General features: G+C 38.1%; 1 protein-coding gene across 16 annotated transcripts in view; it reads right to left on the bottom strand.

The window, feature by feature from the left end:
- Positions 1-20,310, bottom strand: part of ELAVL2 (ELAV like RNA binding protein 2) — a 183,578-nt gene that overhangs the window by 11,939 nt on the left and 151,329 nt on the right. For 12 of the 16 annotated variants that reach the window (XM_032393683.1, XM_032393684.1, XM_032393680.1 and 9 more), the window contains 3 exons: positions 19,344-19,569; positions 11,677-11,715; positions 2,537-11,072 (listed from right to left, as the gene is read on the bottom strand). In XM_032393683.1, the coding sequence (XP_032249574.1) occupies positions 10,742-11,072; positions 11,677-11,715; positions 19,344-19,569 (596 nt within the window). In that variant the 3' untranslated portion in view covers positions 2,537-10,741. Of the gene's footprint in view, positions 1-144; positions 11,073-11,676; positions 11,716-19,343; positions 19,570-20,310 lie in introns of those variants that run through there. The other 4 variants (XM_032393689.1, XM_032393679.1, XM_032393676.1 and 1 more) reach the window with 2 other exon arrangements.

Raw genomic sequence — 20,310 nt, 5'->3', positions numbered from 1 at the left:
AGCAGGCTTCCCGCAGAGCAGGGAGCCCGATGCGGGGCTCGATCCCAGGACCCTGGGATCATGACCTGAGCCGAAGGCAGACGCTTAACGACTGAGCCACCCAGGCGCCCCAAACATACTTCAATCTTAATGGTTATAGTGCCCTCTTATATACCAGTTAGGTTTCCAAAAGGTTTAACAACATAAGAAATGGTCTCAAGAAGTTTGTAGAAACAAGAAAGCCATCAAATAATTCATAATACAATTATTTAATCTTATTCAGAAAGGAAAAAGGGATAATGTCTTGCATTTTGCTGGAATTTTTGTGCATTCATTTCAAATCATGATACTTTGGGACTATAGTATCATTGAAAAATAAAGTCACCCAAAGAGAGAAAATTTTTACAGGAAAATTTATTAAAGTTACTAGGTTAGGGGCACCTGGCTGGCCTTGGTGGAGCATGCGACTTGATCTCACGATCAGGAGTTCATGCCCCACAGTGGGAGTAGAGCTTACTTTAAAAAACAAAACAAAACAAAAAAAAAACACTAGATTTTTGGTTTACAAGTGTTTGTACCTCCCCAACTATATGAAAAAATTTATTGGAGGGAGGGTGTGATTAAAGAAGAAATACTGCACTTGACTTAGTAATAATAGATCGAAGCCGGCGGATCAAACAGATTGCCATCTGGTCAATCAATTGCCATTTGAAAGGCTGCTCTAAAAATTTCATCATATAAGTGTCTAAATCTCAACAAAATGTATTGAGTCCTAATTAATTTAGGCTAGCTAGCAGGAAACAAACTTTCACTGTACATTTTAGATTCCCACTTACAATACAATTACCAAAACCCTCCAATATTCCCAAATTATTTCCCCAAATAAAGATGAAAAAAACATATTCTAATTCTACTCTAACTTTCTGGGAAGCCACTATATACTAATCTTGGGCATTAAAGCAATCTCTAGCAGCCTTTAAAATAAAGCAGAGTTCATCAACCTGCTTCAGCTTAGTACTCTGGCAGTAAAATACAAGAAATACGTATTTTCTTTTTTGTACAAAAGTAAATGGCTACAGTAAAGAAAGTAAGCAGGTGGCTGGCTACCCACTAACTCTGAGACTATCTACTCTTCTGTAAAATGGAGACAATACAGAATTCCCTGCCTCACAAATTACTGTGACATTCAAATGTCAAAATGTATATAAAGTATATTGCGAATCCTAAAGCAACAGGACTATTAAATATGTACACACATATACCTTCTATCAAAACTATATTCAAAGGCAAAAGACATGATAAAAACCGTGAAACCCACAATCCCTTCATTTGAGCTGCTGTTTCTGGAAGTGTCAGGCATTAAATTAGAGCCAAAATTATCTAAGAAGTCATTCTTCGCTAAAGATATAAATCTGAGGCACCAGACTGTTCTGTGAATCTCTTTCTCACACTTGCACATGTAGATTATCCCACAAAAGCCCCAACAAATCAAGAGCAACAAACAAGGAGTAAAAGCAAAGGACAAATTACTGAGAAAACAGCATGACGCTTTCGGATGGACTGTATTTGGGTTTTACAGGGAGGACTCAGAGAGGAAAGAATGGGGCAGGTTCTTTCTGCAGCAGCAGACACAGCCATCCCAGCTTCCCCAGAGCAAGGTGTTTAAGAGACTCTGATCAGCACGGCATGCTGACGATCCCACCGTACATCTGATTTGGCTCAGGATCACCCAATCGAATTTGCTAACACAGTAGCCTCCAGAAGAATCACCCATTAAAAACAATCCAAATACAGACTCTAAATGGGCATAAGGCCTTTTGTGATCTCCGCTGGAGCTTACAGTATCTAACAGCTGCAACTGTGACTGTTCTAGCTAATTGCTCTCAGCAACAAAAATAAACAATCGCTCCAGGAAGAAGACTGTACCCGCCAAATATTAATGAATTTTTTAACAGAAATCTCAAATCTTGGTTTAAAAGCCCTGCCACTGGTTAAGAAAAAAAAAAAGTCTCCAAGAACAAACAGGGTTGAGGCGGGCCAGACAGAAAGTCCTTGTTTTGTATTTAATCCTCCCCCGCACTTCTGCGCCCCCCCCCCCAAAAAAAAAGGAAAAAGGAAAAGTGCCTTGTGTCTGGAAGAATTTAAGCAATCTGAGATATTTTAACTCATGTATAACTTTTTAACATATGGGGGAAAAGAGTCGTACTGATTGGAGCTATTTTTAAAGTGCAGCTCTACCGTAAAAATAGACATTTACTCATAAGGATGCTTGAATAGAGAACAAGCCCAATCTACGTCTCATTGTTAAGAAAGGGGTGAAAAAAAGCTGCTGTGCTTTCTGGAGAGCCGTTTATGGTCCGCTCGTGATGTCATGGCAGGATCCAGGTGCACTCTAACAAGCGTCTTTCAGCCTCCTCAATCCTTTTAAAAGTGCTCTTCTACCATCAGCTACTTCTCTGAGCACAAGCAATAAGGAGCTAGTATTTACTCAGACCGTTGCAAGAGGGAAGATCACTGCAATCAGAGACACATGGAGGGAGAAAGAAAAATTACTCACCCACAATTAGGTGCCTCATCATCCACTCCTCGCCCAGCATTTCTTTTTGCTAAGGAAAGAAAGGATAGAAGCAGTTGACTTATCAGTACTCTGGGACATCTACATGTCTTCTGTCCAGAAGGAGAAGAAGGCACTTCATAGTTCTCTCCCCATGCAGGACCCAGCAGCTTAGGTGAAGCTCACAACCACATACCTGCCGTAGACAATGGCAAGCAGGCATTTTAGGCATCTCCACAACTTAACGCTTGGAAACATCACCCCAGTTTCTGGACCTCAATAGGTCTTTAGCCTGGAGCCATGGAGTTGTAATGGGAAACCATGTAGAAACCCTGGATTTTAGCCCTCCCTGAGAAAATGTCAGCGGCAATCTGATACAATAAAAACCAGGCAACAGCTTTCACGTGCCAGGTCTCAAAACCAAAATCAGAATGCACTAGTTTATGTCTGAAAAAAACCAAACCAAAACAAAACTTTCTCCATACAAACCTGGAAAAAAAACAAAAAAAGGGTAAAGAATCCTTTTCAAAAGAAAACCAAAACCAAATTGGAATGTTTAAAATTTCTTAAAAGATTAGATATATAATCATGACTTTAAAAGTGTCAGAGGAAAAAAAAGTGCTCAAATATCTTTTTCAGAAGACTGAGTTAATTCTAATTTGTGCTTTCTGTACTTTATAAATTTTCCACAGGGACTGGATTATTATTGATTGAAATTATCCACAGGGATTAAAATAATATCGAGTGCCTCATAATAAAATACATGTATTTGCCTATGTTCAACTTCTGGATGCCATATATATATATCCTGCAGGATTTAAGAAATCTGATCCTACAAAAGGACACAGTTTATACAAGTTAATTCAGCGTGTGTTTTAGTAACTCAGTGATTGTGAAGGGCAAAGATCCAGGAGTTAGGAGGGCTGGGTTCAAGGGCCGGGTCTCATATTAGCAAAAGAACCTTTGAGAACCTTAACGTCTTTGGGACGGACTCACACATCTGCTGAACAAGACCCCTGAAGTGTCTTCCGGCTCAAAACCGGAGAAAAACTAGACATAAATTAAATGTTAAGCCCAGAAGCATAGCATAGCTACTGGTACAGAACAGGTGCTCAATGTATATTTAATGAAAGAATTACCAGAAGAGAAGTTTTTAAAAAAAATATTTAAAACAGAGCATCCCAACCATGTCACAAAGGGCTAACAGGGGTGTCAAGCTACTGATCTCCTCAGGACTATAGCCCATCATACAAAACCGTTTGTGAAGTACAACTTTTTAAGTATACTACCATTACACACACAAAAACATCTTTATTTGAAGAAGTTCATGATCAGCTTATTAAAGTTCTCACTGCCCTTCATTAAGAAAGACAGCATGTGGGTCTTTATCATCTGATACTCAATCCATTGAATCTGAAAACAGAGAGCATGAGGAGCCATTTACTTAAGAAGCTTTGAAAGGGACTTTCCTCACACAATTATGGGTGTAAAACAGGCACTTCTCTAAGAGTAACTTCTGAAAACCAGAATCCTCTCAACATATACTTGGGTACATATGGAGAACACGCAACAGCAACCATTCTCAAAAGATGAAATTCTGCTAAGGAATATTTAAGTAATACAGTAGCAACTGCAATGTGTGGCTTGAACATTTATAGCAACAGCTACTTATCCTTTTTGATAGTAACTAGGGAATATTTTGGTGTGAAAACCTGCATTATTTCTTGCGATTATTAAAACTGGCAACTTCACAAAACCTTTTTTTTTTTTTTTGAGAAAGGAAAAGATTGGGAACATATGGGGGGTTTACTTTCAACGAGGTGCTTAAGGGTACTTCCCAACTAGCTGCTTTTCCTTCCACATCCAACAAATAAAAGCTCTGCATCTTTTGGAAGCCCGATCGCCTGTATTATGGGTCACCACCTTCCCTTCCCCGGTCTCACCACAGTCACTTCACCTTTGTCGCATCTGCAGTGCAATCCACAGAATAAAGCTACCTTGCCAACTGCACTTCATTCCAAAGGGTGGGTCCCTCAGAAGGGGGTTGCCAGTTTCTTCAAATCTGCAAGGAAGTCCACGGTGGGGCTGGTGGCTTCTGAAACTGTCCAGGGAAGATTCTCGGAAGGAGTGCACAGTGAAAATCAGAGTTAGAGACGCCACGTGGCTGGCCACGATCTGTAGGTCCGAGGGGCCTGCAGAATGAGCAAACAAGCCCTTCCCCCCTTGAAGGGCCACTTCAATGGTCTGCCTTTCTTTCCTGTGGTTCTTCATGGAAAGGGAAGGTGTGGCTATTAACTGAGCTTCCAAAAAACCCCAGAAAGGTAAAAAGCTGTCAAACTAAAACCTCATCTTGGAAATACCTGAGGAACATCTGGGTTTTACAATGTTCCCCTCGTCTTCTAGGAATGTAATCCTTGAGCAATGTGGGTTAAGAAAAATATAAACTGCAGTCCAACGTTAAGGGTCAAATGGGTACTATGGCCCTAGAAATAGTATAAACACTATAGAAGGATCACTTTACCAACTAAAATCATGGAGTCTGAAAAGGTATACACACTGAGAAATAGATTGGTCCAGGGTTCTGGGGTGATTACTGGGAGATTTTGTGGGGGTTTTTGCTTTTGTTTTGCGTACACTGAACAAATGCTCCAAATAAACATCTCCCTTAAAAGAAGGCACTGTCCTGCCTAGCAACTCCAAAAATCACATATTACCTATCATAGCAGGTATTTTTCGTGTTACAGTAGAAATATGGGCAAAGGAGCAAGAACAAAGTTTTGATGTTTAGATACTTTGTATTTCATTATGGACTCAGATTTCTGACTCATCTAAGATTTAACTAGTCACAAACATAAAAATGTTTAACGAACTCAAAGATCTATACCGAATGACTTAATTGCCCAGAAAATACTACCAGTAGACAGAAGCTTACCCACATGCCTTTGATCATTGTTCTCTCATTGACTTCCCTCCCCCAATCTCTTTCAAATCCCACTTAATGCCCCGGCTCAATTGCTACCACCGTGTGGCTTCCCATTCCCACCCAAATTACCCTTCCAACACACACACACACATCCACACACCACTCCCTTCCTCCTTTTCTTTTTAATGTACTTTGTGCACAGCACTCCACTCTTGATCTTCTTTCTACTGTATAGTTACTTGTAGATGTGGACAAATCTTCTTGAGCACAAGACAGACTGTGTGAGAACAGAGTAGCTTATTTCATCCAAACCCTACTGTCTGCCCTTCGAGACACGCTGTGGGGGGTTCATGCTTGGTTGCTATAAGGTATTTGAAAACATAACATCCGTTAAGTATTTCTGGGGGTTAGTATTAACTACTACATCTTAACCTGCATCTTTAGTTACTTAAACTAAAAGTAATGTTAATATTGAATTTGAGACCCTAAGATTGTGGCATGTCTTAATTCAAAGTAGAATAATGCCAGTCGGCATACTTTTGATATTCAGGGTACTTTACCATATTAGTGTTTTGTAAATTGTCACCCCTTTATTATATGTTTACAGAAGGCAAGAACATCTGGCCAAATTCTTCCATCAACCCAACTATTGTATTATTATTGTATATAATAATTTATTTTGCTTCGGAAAGGATATGGGCAACTTAATGCATATGACAGCACTTCAAGATTCACTAAATGACACTAATGTCAGATTAAAAACTACACAAATGAGTTAATAATCAAATCCAAGAAAGGAAAAGCCAGATCCACAAGAAGGGGAAAGCAGGTTCACTTCTGCAAGTTGTAACTGGGCTTGTAAAAACTACACCAAGTTAGCTTGAAACTGCTCTGGGCTCTCACAGCACTTAACGACACTGTGGTCCTGGCCTCATGGCTTATCTGCCCTCCCTTCTGGGTGACAGTTTCCAAGAAGGTAAGAGCCGCATTGTGCTCATTTTTATAGGCTTGGGGCACAATGCACAATACGCAGATCACCAATAAACCTGTGTTGAACAGCCCGAATAGCTTCTGTTTATTTCTATAAACCAGAATTCTGGAGAGGTTAATTTCAGTGACCCTATATTCAACAAACTGCCTGAATTAATGGTATAGATGTTTTAATCCTTCCAACTTAAAGGGAATTGAGCCCACTTCTGGGAATTTTCAGAGAAAGACTACAAAGAATAGTAGAGAAAAATGAACCATTCACTGCAATGACTGAAGCTATAAATGCTCTTCCAACAATAATCGTTACAATTTTAGCAATACTTCTGTTTTCTTCTGTTTGAGGTTCCGATATGGTAACAGATACAAAGGATCAAAACCAATGCCTCTTAAATGTATCTTCTCCTCACAAAAAGTATATGCATACTGTTTTGGAAGTATATTAAAATTTCAACATACTTACTGTTAAAATATATGCATTTTCTTATTTCTAGGTAACCCTCTGAGTAGAATGTTAAAAGCTTCCACTACATTTTTGAACCTCTTATAAAGTAAGGGTAGGACGCTTAGTCTTTTTTTTTTTTTTTTTAAACAGAAAGGATAAATTGCTAACACTTCTACTCAAATCAGATTAAAATAACATAAAATGATGTTAAGATTAAAAAATTTACGTTGGCAACCCTAACACAGAATTGCAATACTCTAGGATGATTTGCAAGTGTGAGGGGAGAAAGAATTCTAAGGAAAAAAAAAAAAACTCTCAAGTATACCAGTAGTCTCACCAACCTCCTTTCCTGAGAATTTTTCCACTATCTGCTCAAATATAAAAGAACTGCTGACATGCAAACCAGTCAAAATACGGGTAAGTGTGCAAGAGGAGAGAGGTGAGGGGAGGATGTTCTGATAACACAAAATTAGAGTATTAAATTCATATAATAAAGAAGGGGGTATGGAGATTTGAGATTAATTGCATGTTAGAAGAAAAAGAATTGTCTTGTCACTCAGCTACTCTCTTGACTACTAAGTTGTGAATTCAGGACAATTACTTTTAGAATGGCTTTTTACAAAAAAAAAAAACTGACAGATACAAATTTAAAAAAAACATTTAGTATACCCTGAAAAAAAAAAAAAAAAGAAAAAAAGTACTTCACTATATCAAATTTTCTTAAGTTCTATAGAAGTAGAATCTTTGCATAAAGGATCAGCAAGAAGTATTTTCCTTCCTCCACAGATCTGGTAAGGATGTGTAATGAGAACTGAACATGTATATGCAACACAGGATTGGCACAGTTCCTGACATGGACACGTGCTACCCACATCAGCCTTAACCGAATGAAAACGGAGTTCCTGATTTCAGAGAAGAGTCTCTTGACAATCTGGCACTTGGGCAACAAAAATAAATCTCACACACCAGCAGTTAATCCCACGAGTGAATTAAACCTTGCTGGCAGAAGCAGAATAAGTTATCTTCCTTCTCTTTGGTTTTTCTTTCGCTCAAGTAAATGTGTGAAGACAATTCCCGTTTAAATAAAAAAAAAAGGTTGATTATTAAATCAGAGCAATAGAATGATGTCAGCATCCAATTACCCAAACTTTACAACTAGCAGATGAAAGCACGTATTCCTATAAAAATTACTCATTAAGTAATATTTGAAAGCTAACTATCAGAAATGTCATTCAAAAAAATTTTTTTGCACATTCTACTTCAAATTAACATGCTTCTGGAATTCTTACTTTAGATAACACAGCTTTCAACTAAAGCTCTGAGAGAACCTCTTAACTCAAGAGGGTAAGTTTATTAGCCTGAGCACAGGAGCCCCCAAAATGTGTATAAAGACCTACTCACCACACTGTTCTTTCCCTTCAACTTTGTTTATTGATGTACTGAACATGAAAAAGTACAAAGAATCCAAACACAAAAGAAAACATGTACAGCCTCTTAAATACTCAACAGAATATATTTTCTATTCCAACAGATGTGAATTAAGTCATACTGTACAACTTCAAATAAATACCAGCCTTACATTTTATTAAGTGCTCTGATAAACACTGTAAAGTGAAGCACAATTTGCATGCCCTCTCATCAATGCCTTGGTTTGCTACAGTAGTATAGGAAAGAAGCATGTAGCTGCTGTTTTCCCATGAGGGAAACCTTATTTTTTTTAAGTATATACATGTATTTTGTTTTTTTAGTTTTTTTTTTTAAACGCAGAAGGTTAACTCTGACAATCTAAATGCACCTAAGGATATGAGAAAGTGCTAAGCCAATTGATTTCTGAATAGCATTGAGTGGGTCAGCATGAAAACTCGCTTATTCACTTTAGCACGCGCCTCACAGTATATGTACTGTACTATACTGAAAAATTTTATAACTACAATTTTAAATAATAAAAAAAACTCAACGCAACCGCAAAGATAATGTACAACTATGTTATGCATAGCACACTGCCTGTTCTAAGGGGAAGCATGTGAGCATCTCAGTTTATACAAAAAGCAGGACGTAACTATATAGTTCTCAGTGCATCCTGATGAAGGCATTTTTGCCTTCAGCTTTTTTGAAAATTTATTATAAGCTAGATGCTAATCAGAAAATATTTTGTATTTTTTAAAATTTCTTTCATACATGGTAAAGACTTATTTTATTATTTCCCCAAATAGTGGTTTAAGCATCATACAAAGTTAAATTTCAGTAGCATACAGATATTTATGATTTTTGTATGAAAAATGTAAGGAAATTTGTTCAAAACCTATGGTTATACTCATTTTTTTTACCACAAACATATTTATAAACGAAAATGTAGCATCACCATAAACAGCTGAAGCTAGACTATCTACAGACAAAATTAGCAACAAATCTGATGCACTGTAAATTCAAGTCCTCAGGACAACAAAAGTGATTAAGCAAGACCTCAAGTAACAATGTTAATGCCATTTACAAAGGAAAAAACTGATACAAAAACATTCAAAACCTGAACATCACTTGGCATGTAAGGGAAAAAAAAAAATCAAATTAGCTGAAAGGTTCATAAACACAAGGTCTTATTTACATTACACAAAGCTCAGGTGTTAGCCTTGAACGTAACTTTCAAAATACCTTCAAATATATCCAACTCAGATCACTTTTGCCGATTTGCTGCAGTACAAATCATGTGCAACATCTTTTTTTCCTTAAGACAAAACAATTCTTCAAACAATACTGCAAGTACATCACTAAACACCATGAGCTCTATCTGAAGGGATTTCTTTAGGAAGAACAGATTTTTTTTCCCCCATCTCTTGGTAATTTAAATTTCTTGCCTGCTCTTATATATTCTTTTGTAAATTTTTTTTATTTGTTTCAAAATCACAAATCAATGTGAGCCACCTATCACATAATAACCAGGATGATCAGACACTCCACTGGTGATTACAAAAACGAAACCAGCAGTGTTTCCCCCATTGATTCTACTCCTTTCATACAAAGATCTCAAAAGTAGTATTTTCTACATCATAAATCTTTCTAAATTTTCCAACCGCTGCAAATTTCCTGGTAAATTTTAAAAGCTCACTAGGTGTCATATGAAGAGATTTCTCAAAGTATTCAAGTCAAAATATTTGTTCCAGGACCAGTAAAAAGTTTCTCCAAATTTTCTTTTTTATAAAAATAGATGCTTTTTTTAAACCCACATCAAAGAGGCTCTTATCTCTTTGGCAAGGTACTGCTTTACGAAAAGTTCTCCAGTATTCTTACAATAAGCGTTTATAATGTAGCCCCCCCCTTCCCCAACCCAAATCATAATTACAAAATAAATACTGTTTTTAACTTCATAAATAAAAATGTAAACTTCAAAATACTTTTCTTAGACATAACAGCAATGCTTTAAATGTAAACCAAACACAAAGCTAATCAGAAAAAGAAATAAAAGGGGGAAAAAAAGACACAACCAACTGAAGAATTACAACACAAAGCCTCAATATTTACTCACAGGTTCAAGGCAGTTATGTAAAAAGAAAAGAAATGTCTTCCCTTAGCTGAAACACTTTAAAAGGTCCACCTTCTTCAAAGAAGGCAATAGAATGCAATGTGACAGGTAAAAACCCTGTACCTCTTGTCCATATTCAAACATAAAAGATATTTAAGAAGTTTTAATTCAAATACTAGCAATAAAAAATCTCACATATTTCTTAGGATGCTAAGTAGTCGTTTTATCCCCATCTCAACACTGACTTACAAAGACATTTACTAATGTATAAAGTTTCTCTTAACTTGCCTTTGTTGTATAGTTTTCATATATAAATGGACTGAGGACAAGAGCTCATTAGGCTTTGTGCGTTTTGTTTGTCTTAAAGGAGACCTGCAGTACTCTGTCTCCCAGACGGTATCCATTGAGGCTAGCTATCGCCATGGCAGCCTCATCATAGTTTGTCATAGTCACAAATCCAAAACCTTTGCATTTATTGGTGTTAAAGTCACGGATGACCTTCACGTTGGTGACAGCTCCAAAAGGCCCAAACATTTGCCACAGGATACTCTCATCTGCGTCAGGAGCCAGGTTGTACACAAAAATACACCACCCTGTTCCTGGGTGCCCAGGGATATTAATTCCAGCCAAACTGGTCATTCCATCAATGGTCATTGGAGAAAACCTACTAAACAAAATAGGAAACACACATACACACACACACACACACACACAAACACAACACACACACACACAAATAGAAACAGAGGTTGGTTACAGCAATGGACGTATTTCTTTTCCCCTCCCATCCCAAGAGTTTCAGTAACCCCCTCCCCTCCAACAGATACATACAACTATCTGATGTTTCAACCAAGGTCTGCATGTGGCTTGCAGTGACATGCTATACTGACAAGGTATTAATAAATTATGAAATGGTCATTATATGCTGTATTGAATAATATGATCCACAATAGCAAAGAAATATATTTAGAATATATTTAGAAGTGGTTTCATGAATTAAGCAGGACTGGGGGGAAGGGGTACCAACACATACGTACACATGCTATAGCGTCGCAATGCAATATAAAACAAATAATGGGGTTTTTAAAGACCAGGTGGCATCCAGTGGTATAAAAATACTCGAATCAACCGTGCTTCAAAAAAACAACTTTTCATTAGGTTGTACATGCAAAAGAAAACAACACAAACTCATGAAGGGTGTCACTCCCAAAATCAAAGAAACTAATCAATTATGGGAAGGGATTATGAGTATCATGAACCTCTATCATTACCTCTTTACTCCATAAGCCATATTGAGCAGATTGTCCAACCTGCAAAACATATATTTAGCAAACTTCAGTTTTTAATTTTCCCCTTGATGTTCAAGAAAGCTGGGTTTGTTACTGCCATCTTCCAAGGGGAGTATTTGTATGTTAATTCTATGTGAACTCTCAAAACTTTGGGTCTTTTCACATTCCTGAAAGAATGGGTACCCACTTCCCTAAGACACTAGTTCTTCCAATGGATACAGTTTATCCCTACAGTGATCAGAACCATACAGGCAAAATGTAAGTGGTCATTTGAGGACACCTTTCAGAGAGGAAATGTGGAGGCTCTGCAACAGTTCACCTTTGGATTCTCATCTATTACCAGGTAAATTCTAAGTGCTCCACATGCACCTACATGTACTTTATACTACTGTTACAAAAAAGAAGAAAGAAAGAAAGAAAACAGGCCTCAAATGGAGTCACCTGTGCTGAGCCCCATGTCAGCAAACCAAGACTTCATATCTAAGCTAAAAGTAAGTTCAAGAATACAAACTTTAACAATTAAGCTGGAATTACCTGGTCAGCTCTAGTGACCCCCACACCTTTCCCCCAAAGGAAGGTGACCCTCGTGACCTTGCCTGAAACAATCCACTCTTTGTTAGAAATGTCCCTTTTCCTGCTCCCTTCTGCCTGTAAAAGCCTTCCATTTTGTACAGCTCCTTGGAGCTCCTTTCTATTTGCTAGGTGAAATGCTGCCTGATTCATGAATTGTAGAATAAAGCCAATCTGATGCTCAATTTACTCAGCTGAATTTTGTTTTTTAACATTAAATTTTATAACTCCATTGACTCCTGTGTATACCAAGGCACACCGATTGACTTGCCAAAGACCATAGGGCTAGTAAACAGTGACACCAATATTCCATAAATTTCCCTTCAACCTCTCAACTCTGAAAGTCTTTCTTTTCTTACAAAATGGTGTATTACAGGTAGAAAGAACCTTACAGACCGTATTAGCTCAATCTGCCATTTCTCCGTGTGCTCAATTAAGGTGCAGAGAAAGACAACAGACTCACTGCTTCAGTGAGCAACAGGGCAAAAAGGTCAGACCCAGCGACTGATGCTTATTTTGACTACGCTACAGGAAGTGTAGCTCTACTCAAGGTCTAAGAAGCCAGGTAGAAACAAACCAACTTGAGCTTCTCTTAAAATTTTTAAAACAAAGTAGTTGCGGGTGCGTAGGTACTCTTTAAAACTCTCCATCCTTTTCCTATTTCAAAAATTAAGTTGATTTTATAATACTCGATTCTTCTTGCTTGGTCAGTTTCAAAGAGACCATTCTGATGTTCCAAATTTCCATAATGTGTACCAATTAATTACACGTGTTTAGAGGAGGTGGGCATAGCTTATGGTAGACGGAACCAACCTCAACTGCCACAATGTTCAGCACTCTCCAAGTGAGACCCTAAGGCAGGGGGAACAATTTTTTTCTTTAACACCTATGAAAGGTACGTCTGAAAAACACCTCAATGTTACTGTCTAACCTATGGCCTCAAATGAGGTTAGGGCACACATGAGAGAACAATTGCTTCAATCGCTTCTAGTTTTATAAAAGCCAAAAAACATCTCTTTCTGGTCTTTTAGAATTGGAAAAAGAATCTTCACACATTCCTATCCACAATAATCACCTCTGGGCATTTTGTGTGTTTTGCAAAAATGGAAAGAAATAACTGAGCTGATAAAATGCAAAGTGCAAGGAAACAGAACAAATCACAGTGACAAAGGATCCTCATCTGTGTGTGTCTGTCCTGTCCCAACACCCTCTCAGAAGCAGGGACATGTTCATTCCCCATTGTGCCACTAAGCATAAAGCACAGGCCTGGATCACTGCAAGTTTATAATAACTATCTGTTGACAAATAAAGCAATATGGTTACAAATACTATCCTTAACTACTTAATCCAGAATGAAAACTATCAGGAGGGCTGGTTGGGGAGCCTGTTTGTACATGCAAGGAGAAAGCATGTATGTGGAAAAAGTACACAGGTGGGAGGGCTTGGTTTTCTGCAGAGGCATTAAGTCAAAGATGTCATGCTTCTATATGCCAAAAGAAAGGCCACAAACACCAGAAATAAAGATGCATACAACTTAGTATATCACCAACCATAACATAATCTGATACAGATAATTTTATACAATGACTGGAATGATCAATAAAGAATGCATTTGGCATATGATACCTGTAGAAAAGAATGGGAACTGAAGTCTCCTTCCTAAGTGCTGAAGGGCCCAGACACAGAGACACGTTATTGATTCACTCAAAATAGAATTACACCATCTCTGCCCAGGTAGGGGGTGTCCCACTTTGCCACCATCATCTTACTCTACCCACCGAAAGTCCAGAGATTGGATCTCCTAATCAAGTTTTCAGTATTTTCAAGACAGGAAACTAAAACTGCCCCAGAAGTGAATTACGTGTGTTAGGGGGAGAGACATCTCATTCACCATTCTTCATCCAAGGACCCTCTAGGCAGGAGGTCTAGGACATTTATACTAGGATCTCTGAGGACTCTCTCAGTGGGCCTCCTATGTGCCCCACCTATGAAATCCTATGATACACTGTGATCCTGCCCATGGATTTCTTTCCTCAGTACCCATTTTCAGAAAAAATTCAGTCTTCTGGAACTTAAGCCAAGTTATCTGTCTAAACACCATCCCCCACACACACACCAGCATCTCCTTCCACCCTCCTTCCTCTCTCCCACATCCCCCATTAACAAGGAGAGCCAGGAGGAGCATGGGACCTAAGAAACAGGACGTAGGCAAGGCCGAAAACTCCAGCCTGCATGCAGGTGGACCTGGCAGTTTTCCTGCTCTCTTGGCGCCACACACTCATGCTTCTCATGGGAGCTGTAAGAGAGCAGTTGGTGCTCCACATGGACACTATGCACCCCCAATCTTGTAGCAGCTGGAAAACTGTAAACTAAGCATCTTCTCTTGTAACTGCTTAGTTTACAGTTCGCTCAGACATAGGACCACTATTATTCTCCAGAATTATACATCTTTGCTGGGTGTGTCCAGAGCTCTAGGACAGTCATCTTTTATATGTGGTCATTTAAAAATAGAAGCCAATATTTAATGGAGATCAAGTTAGTAGTGTCCAAAATGATCCAGGGGGGTGTGAATGATGACGTACTACAGTGTGGCAAGAAAAGAGCCCATTAAAAAGATACTTTTAACTTTAAAAATATTCTTTACTCAAATTTAATGGATGCACTGCACCCAGTACCCTCACTCAGTCCCCATGCATTGCCTACTTTCTGAGGTAAGACTGAGCAGTCCATCAAGGGACAGTGACACTCTTCCCCTATTCTGTAGCTTGGATATAATCCACTTTACAAATAACACATGAAGTGGATATGGAGGATTAGATAGGGAAACCTAGCTTTAATTAAAATAATCCTCCAGGAAGAGGTAGCTTCACAAAGATTTCTATAAAAATCATCATCATCAGAGTCAGGACGACACGAGTAAAAGCAGCCCAAGTAAACAAAAACAGGGAGAGAGCTGACTATTTCTGATTATTTCTCCTCTTCCTAGTACAAAGTCCGTTAGACACAAGATAATCCAACATGAAGTTCAAAATTACCAAAGATAATTTTATGAATCTCGCTTTAAAGATAAAGGATTTATTAAGATACTGGATAAATGAAGAGTCAGTCAGCATGATAGTAAGACATTAAAATATTGTTTCTTTCATCTTTATATGTATTTTCTATGTTTGATTAGGGTTTATGAGTTCACAAATGTACTAGTACAAGCCCATGTTCATATAATTTATGAAAAAATATATACTGGGGATACTGTGTATAAACATTTTCTTCTCAACAGGAATACAACTCAGACTAGGCAATATTTTGAATAGAACCATATATTAGGTAGAGTATTCCCATTTCAAAGTTAGAGGTCTACAAAAAGAAAACACCAAGTAGTTTCCAAGAAATTTAGCTGACAGGTTATGGGGAGGCCCACACACAAGTAGAAGGGGAAATGTGAAGTCAATTCAAGTCAAAAATAAAAATATAAAGAGAGATTTACTAATGGGTAACAAGGTGCAACTCGAACTCTACAAATAATGGTTCTCAAAACCTCTCCAAAGCACTGGCCAAAATGTGCTTTGAAGTTAAACCACAAGATCATCAACTTACCCCTTTTCCCATTAGATGGTGTCATCTAACCTCTAAGAGAAAAAAATTATTCAGGAAGACTGATACCAGTTTCTTCCAAAAGGAAATTATGATACTAGCAACCAGCACATGCCTTCAACGCAACATAAGCACGGATTTAAAAGGCTCCTTTAAAAATGCATAAAGGCTTACAGAAGTAGGCACACAGGCCATCAGACTAGATCACAATCAATAAAATTAAAGCTGCTCCACAAGAAGAGACATGAAAAATTTGGCTGAAAGCTTAATTCTGACACCGTGTCCCAGAAATATACTTAAGGCTTGAATTATACTATCCATCCAAATAAATAAGATTGGTTTTATTTTGAAAACTGTAGTCAATTAAGTAAGCATATAAGATCAGCTGTGCTCATGTTAAAATAATTCTCTATTCATATGGGTTGACTGAATCATAAACTTCACAAGCCCACTTTTGAACTTAAACGTTACTGCATGGGTTTTACATTTTTTTTGACCTTAAAAGATATGGTGCATTTCATGAATATTAAAAATATCCTTTACTATTATTATAATACCTATAACTTGTATTCTCCAATCTCTTTCAACTCCCAAGGTACTATGACAACATAAAAAACACAATGAGAAATGTTCTAAGTGTCTGCTGGAAGGTGACAAACTGAAGGCTAGAGCATTAGGACACAGATGTTAGGGACAAAATATTTCTGTAATATTTCTGTAATGATCTAGACTTGAATGAGAGAAGAGCAATATACCAAAAAAAACAAGCAAGTCCTTAATTCAACGGTCTTTATGAAGAGAAAGAAGATTCAACCTTAACTCAACAGAAGAGGAGGGAAGAAGGTAATGACACCAAGTTTTTAAAGTATTAAAAGCAACCAAACATTTACCAGGTTAAACCTGAACTCTAGGAATAAAGGCTCCCAATTTCTTCTAAAACTGAGTCTAGACCAAGCACTTTCACTGAGCTCAAAGACTAGTTCATTACTTATTATCTATACAGAGAGTATGGAAGGAAGGAACAGAGGGCGGCAGAGATGAGAGTCAGGAATTTGAAAGGACAATAAAAATCTTCTCCGTTTTCTGAAACCGAGTCTCCCTTACAACAGACAATTCTTATTCCCTTGTTTTCAGAATTTCTTTTTCTAGGAGTCAAGGAAAGGAAGAATTTCAAGTTAATAACATATGGGACAGAAAGATAAAAGCAAAGGATGGGCAGAAAGATACTTAGAAAGATATTAAATTTGACCATCAGAACATCCTGGAAAGCTTTCCCAGCCCACAAGTAAGCAGCACGGAGCATGCAGGGAGTGGGCTGGGTGGGGCTGTGTGCAGACACCGCGGTTACCAGCCTGTCTGGGAGTCCCCTGCGTGCCTCACCATTTCAATGATCAGGCATTCTCCTGCAGATCCTGCCACCTCAGACCTTTGGTCTGATCCTCCTCATCATTCAGTCTTGACTCTCAGAACACAGTTTTACTTAATAACCACCATAAAATGAAACCAGAGCTTACAATGGAAAACACCAGAAATAACCAATAATTCAAAACGAACATAGCTCTCTATTAACATCAAACATTTTATATTTTCACGGGGTTGAAATCAGCCAGTAAGTCTCAAAGAACCTCCATGTAAGCTCAAAACTCTTTTCTAGACCCCAAGGAGTTCTGAAGTTAACTGAAGAGGCTGTCCAGGAAACACCTCTAAAATTCGTTCAAGTCTGCAAAATTTGCAGAAAATATTATTCACTTTAAGATGCCACGCAGGAAACCTATAGGCAGAGCTAAAAAACCAAACAAAAACAAACGGTTTTTTTTAAGATTTTTCTCCACAAGGGCAAGTATCAAGTTGTTCCAATGCATCTCTCCCCCTACAGCCATGGCCTCGACCACCCACCATAGTCAAAGGGAGCAGTGTTTCCTGACAATGTGTTGTTTTTGTTTTGTTTTTTTTCAACATCGCAAAGTTTAAAGCAGAGAGTGAACACAGGCTCAACCAACTGGGTAACCCAGTCATCCAGTTTCAAATGGATCCTTCTGACAGTACCACCTTTTCTGCCAGGGCAAAAGCTAGCCTAAGTAGGAACTGAACACAGTGTTTATGGCGAATTTCTTTCTCACACCTCAGGTGACACAGTTGAGTATATTTTTAAAAGCAGGTATCTGACCGATTTTATCTCCACTCTTTAACACTCTATTAATACCCCCATGAAAAAATGCATGTGATTTAAGCTCAAAAACATAACTCCTCATTAAGTTACATTTGTGATCCTATTTTTGGTTATTAACTATTCTGCCCCTGCAAGGAATGAAAGAAAACTGATAATGCACTTGGGATTTAAACAAACAAACAAAAAAATATTAGTATGGGGTTAGATGGAATTATGGCTGCAGTATATCATATGGCCAAAAAGGATATTAAAAAATGTTCTTGAAAAAAAACTGGGTGGCTTTGCTTATGAAACCAGAAGTTCTTTGTGCTGTGTTTAATGTTTTAAAGTCACTGTTCTCACATGCAGATTAAAATGACTCTTGATTTGATTGTTACCCCAGGTTTAAATTAAAACTTGAAAAACTGAAATATTTATGCTTGTCTACAAGACAGAATGTCTTCTTTGGGCTGAAGATGCATAGTCATTCTACGGACTACACAGGGGTCTGAAAACTACCACCCACAGGCCAAATCCACACTGCCATCTGTTTCTGTATAGCCCAGGAGTGAAGATTGGCTTTTATATTTTTAAAGAGCTGTTTAAAAAAAGGATCTATATGCTACAGAGACCATGACCCCCAAAGCCTAAAATATTTACTATCCAGCCCTTTATAGAGGAGGTTTGCCAACCCCTAAAATACAAGAAATAAAAATTTTAAAAGGGGAGAGGGATCCATTTGTAGAAACTTAATGTTTTCACATAGGTTGTATCTCCTTAGTGATGTACATATTATAAAACAAAGTAACTGAAAGAGCTTGACCTAAAAGCTAAAATACGAGAATAAAATCTTACCAAGAAAAAAAACTAGAAAGGGGAAATCAGAAGCACTGGAAACAGAACCCAGCATTCCATAGGTCAGGGTTTCTCAGCCTCGCACTATTGATGTTTGGGGTTAGATGATTTGCTGCTGTTGGGGGTTATACTACACTGTAGGATGTTCAGCAGCATCCCTGACCTCTACCCAGTAGATTCCAGGAGCACCCGCACCCAAGTTGTGCCCACATAAATGTCTCCAGATGCTGCCAAATGTCCTGAGGGGCAAAATTACTCCCCATTTGAGAACGACCGCTATAGCTTATTGTCCTTTTTCGTTACCACCTTCAACATTAGCAAAAGACACTACACCCCAAAGAGGTTTCCTCTGTGCCCGTAAGAAAAAGAAAGAGACCACCACCAACAGTAAGAGCAAACCAGAATCCTGTCAACAAAAGTATTGCGCAGTGAACCTGAGAGTTCTGAGTGTAGTAGCTGGGCATAAGAACCAGACCATACTTACCTAAAACGCTGTGCCTGCTGAGCTAGTGGTCCTGGATACCTTCTGTTTGGAGACTGGTACAGCTGGGAAAGGATGGCCTGATTGGTTTTTTGGCTTGGATTATTAGCAAACTTTACAGTGATTGGCTCTGTGGCACCAGGAGGTTTCTGGCCATTTAGGCCTTTGATAGCTTCTTCTGCTTCAATACGCTTGTCAAATCGAATAAACCCTACACCCCTTGATATGCCTATTGGTAGATTTGGGTAAGGATTTGGGAAAGAGGAAGCGGAAGGAGAAGGGAGGGAGAGAAGAAAGAATAAATTAATTTTTCCTTCTCAAAACATGTTTTCACCCACATGTAACATCTGCCACAAAATCACAGGAGGAGGAAAGTTTTACCTTACCTTAGTAGCAAGTCAGTCTAGAATCACAATTTTGTATTTTTTTTAATGCATGAAGTCATCTATACAATCTGAATACCCATTATTACATACCTACCAATAAGCCCAGACAAACAGAAAGCAGGCAAATATGTCCATGTTCTCCCTACCTGCCGCCTTCTCTCTCCGCATATACTCTCTTGTCTTTAATAATGTCAACAACAGCATGCTTGATTTCTATTTCTCAAATTACAGTATTGGATAAGTAGCTCAGAAATGAAGGGCACAGGAGCTTCCTCTCTTGTAACGAGGAGAACAGAACCAGGCACTTGCTAAAAATGCTAAAAAGCTATGCTAAAAACACATCACAGTGGTTGAAAGATATTTCAGCTAAATTTTTGAATAAAGTTCTACTTAGTAATATTACATAGGATACTGGCCCGCTAAGAAAAATGTCTGAAGAGGCTTTTCCAGTTCCCTGAAACTCCCCCCACTGATTTTAACTAGCTATACTTTATGAGAGAAACAATATTATATGGAGAAAAAGGGATAAAAGAGGACCTACATTTTTAAAATAAAGAAAATAGAAATAAAGCCTCAAAGCTTTC

The sequence above is a fragment of the Phoca vitulina genome, unplaced genomic scaffold, assembly GCF_004348235.1.
Source record: "Phoca vitulina isolate PV1807 unplaced genomic scaffold, GSC_HSeal_1.0 scaffold75, whole genome shotgun sequence".
NCBI lineage: Eukaryota > Metazoa > Chordata > Mammalia > Carnivora > Phocidae > Phoca > Phoca vitulina.
The sequence above is the reverse complement of the archived record's forward strand: the minus strand, read 5'-3'. Positions and strand labels throughout refer to the sequence as shown.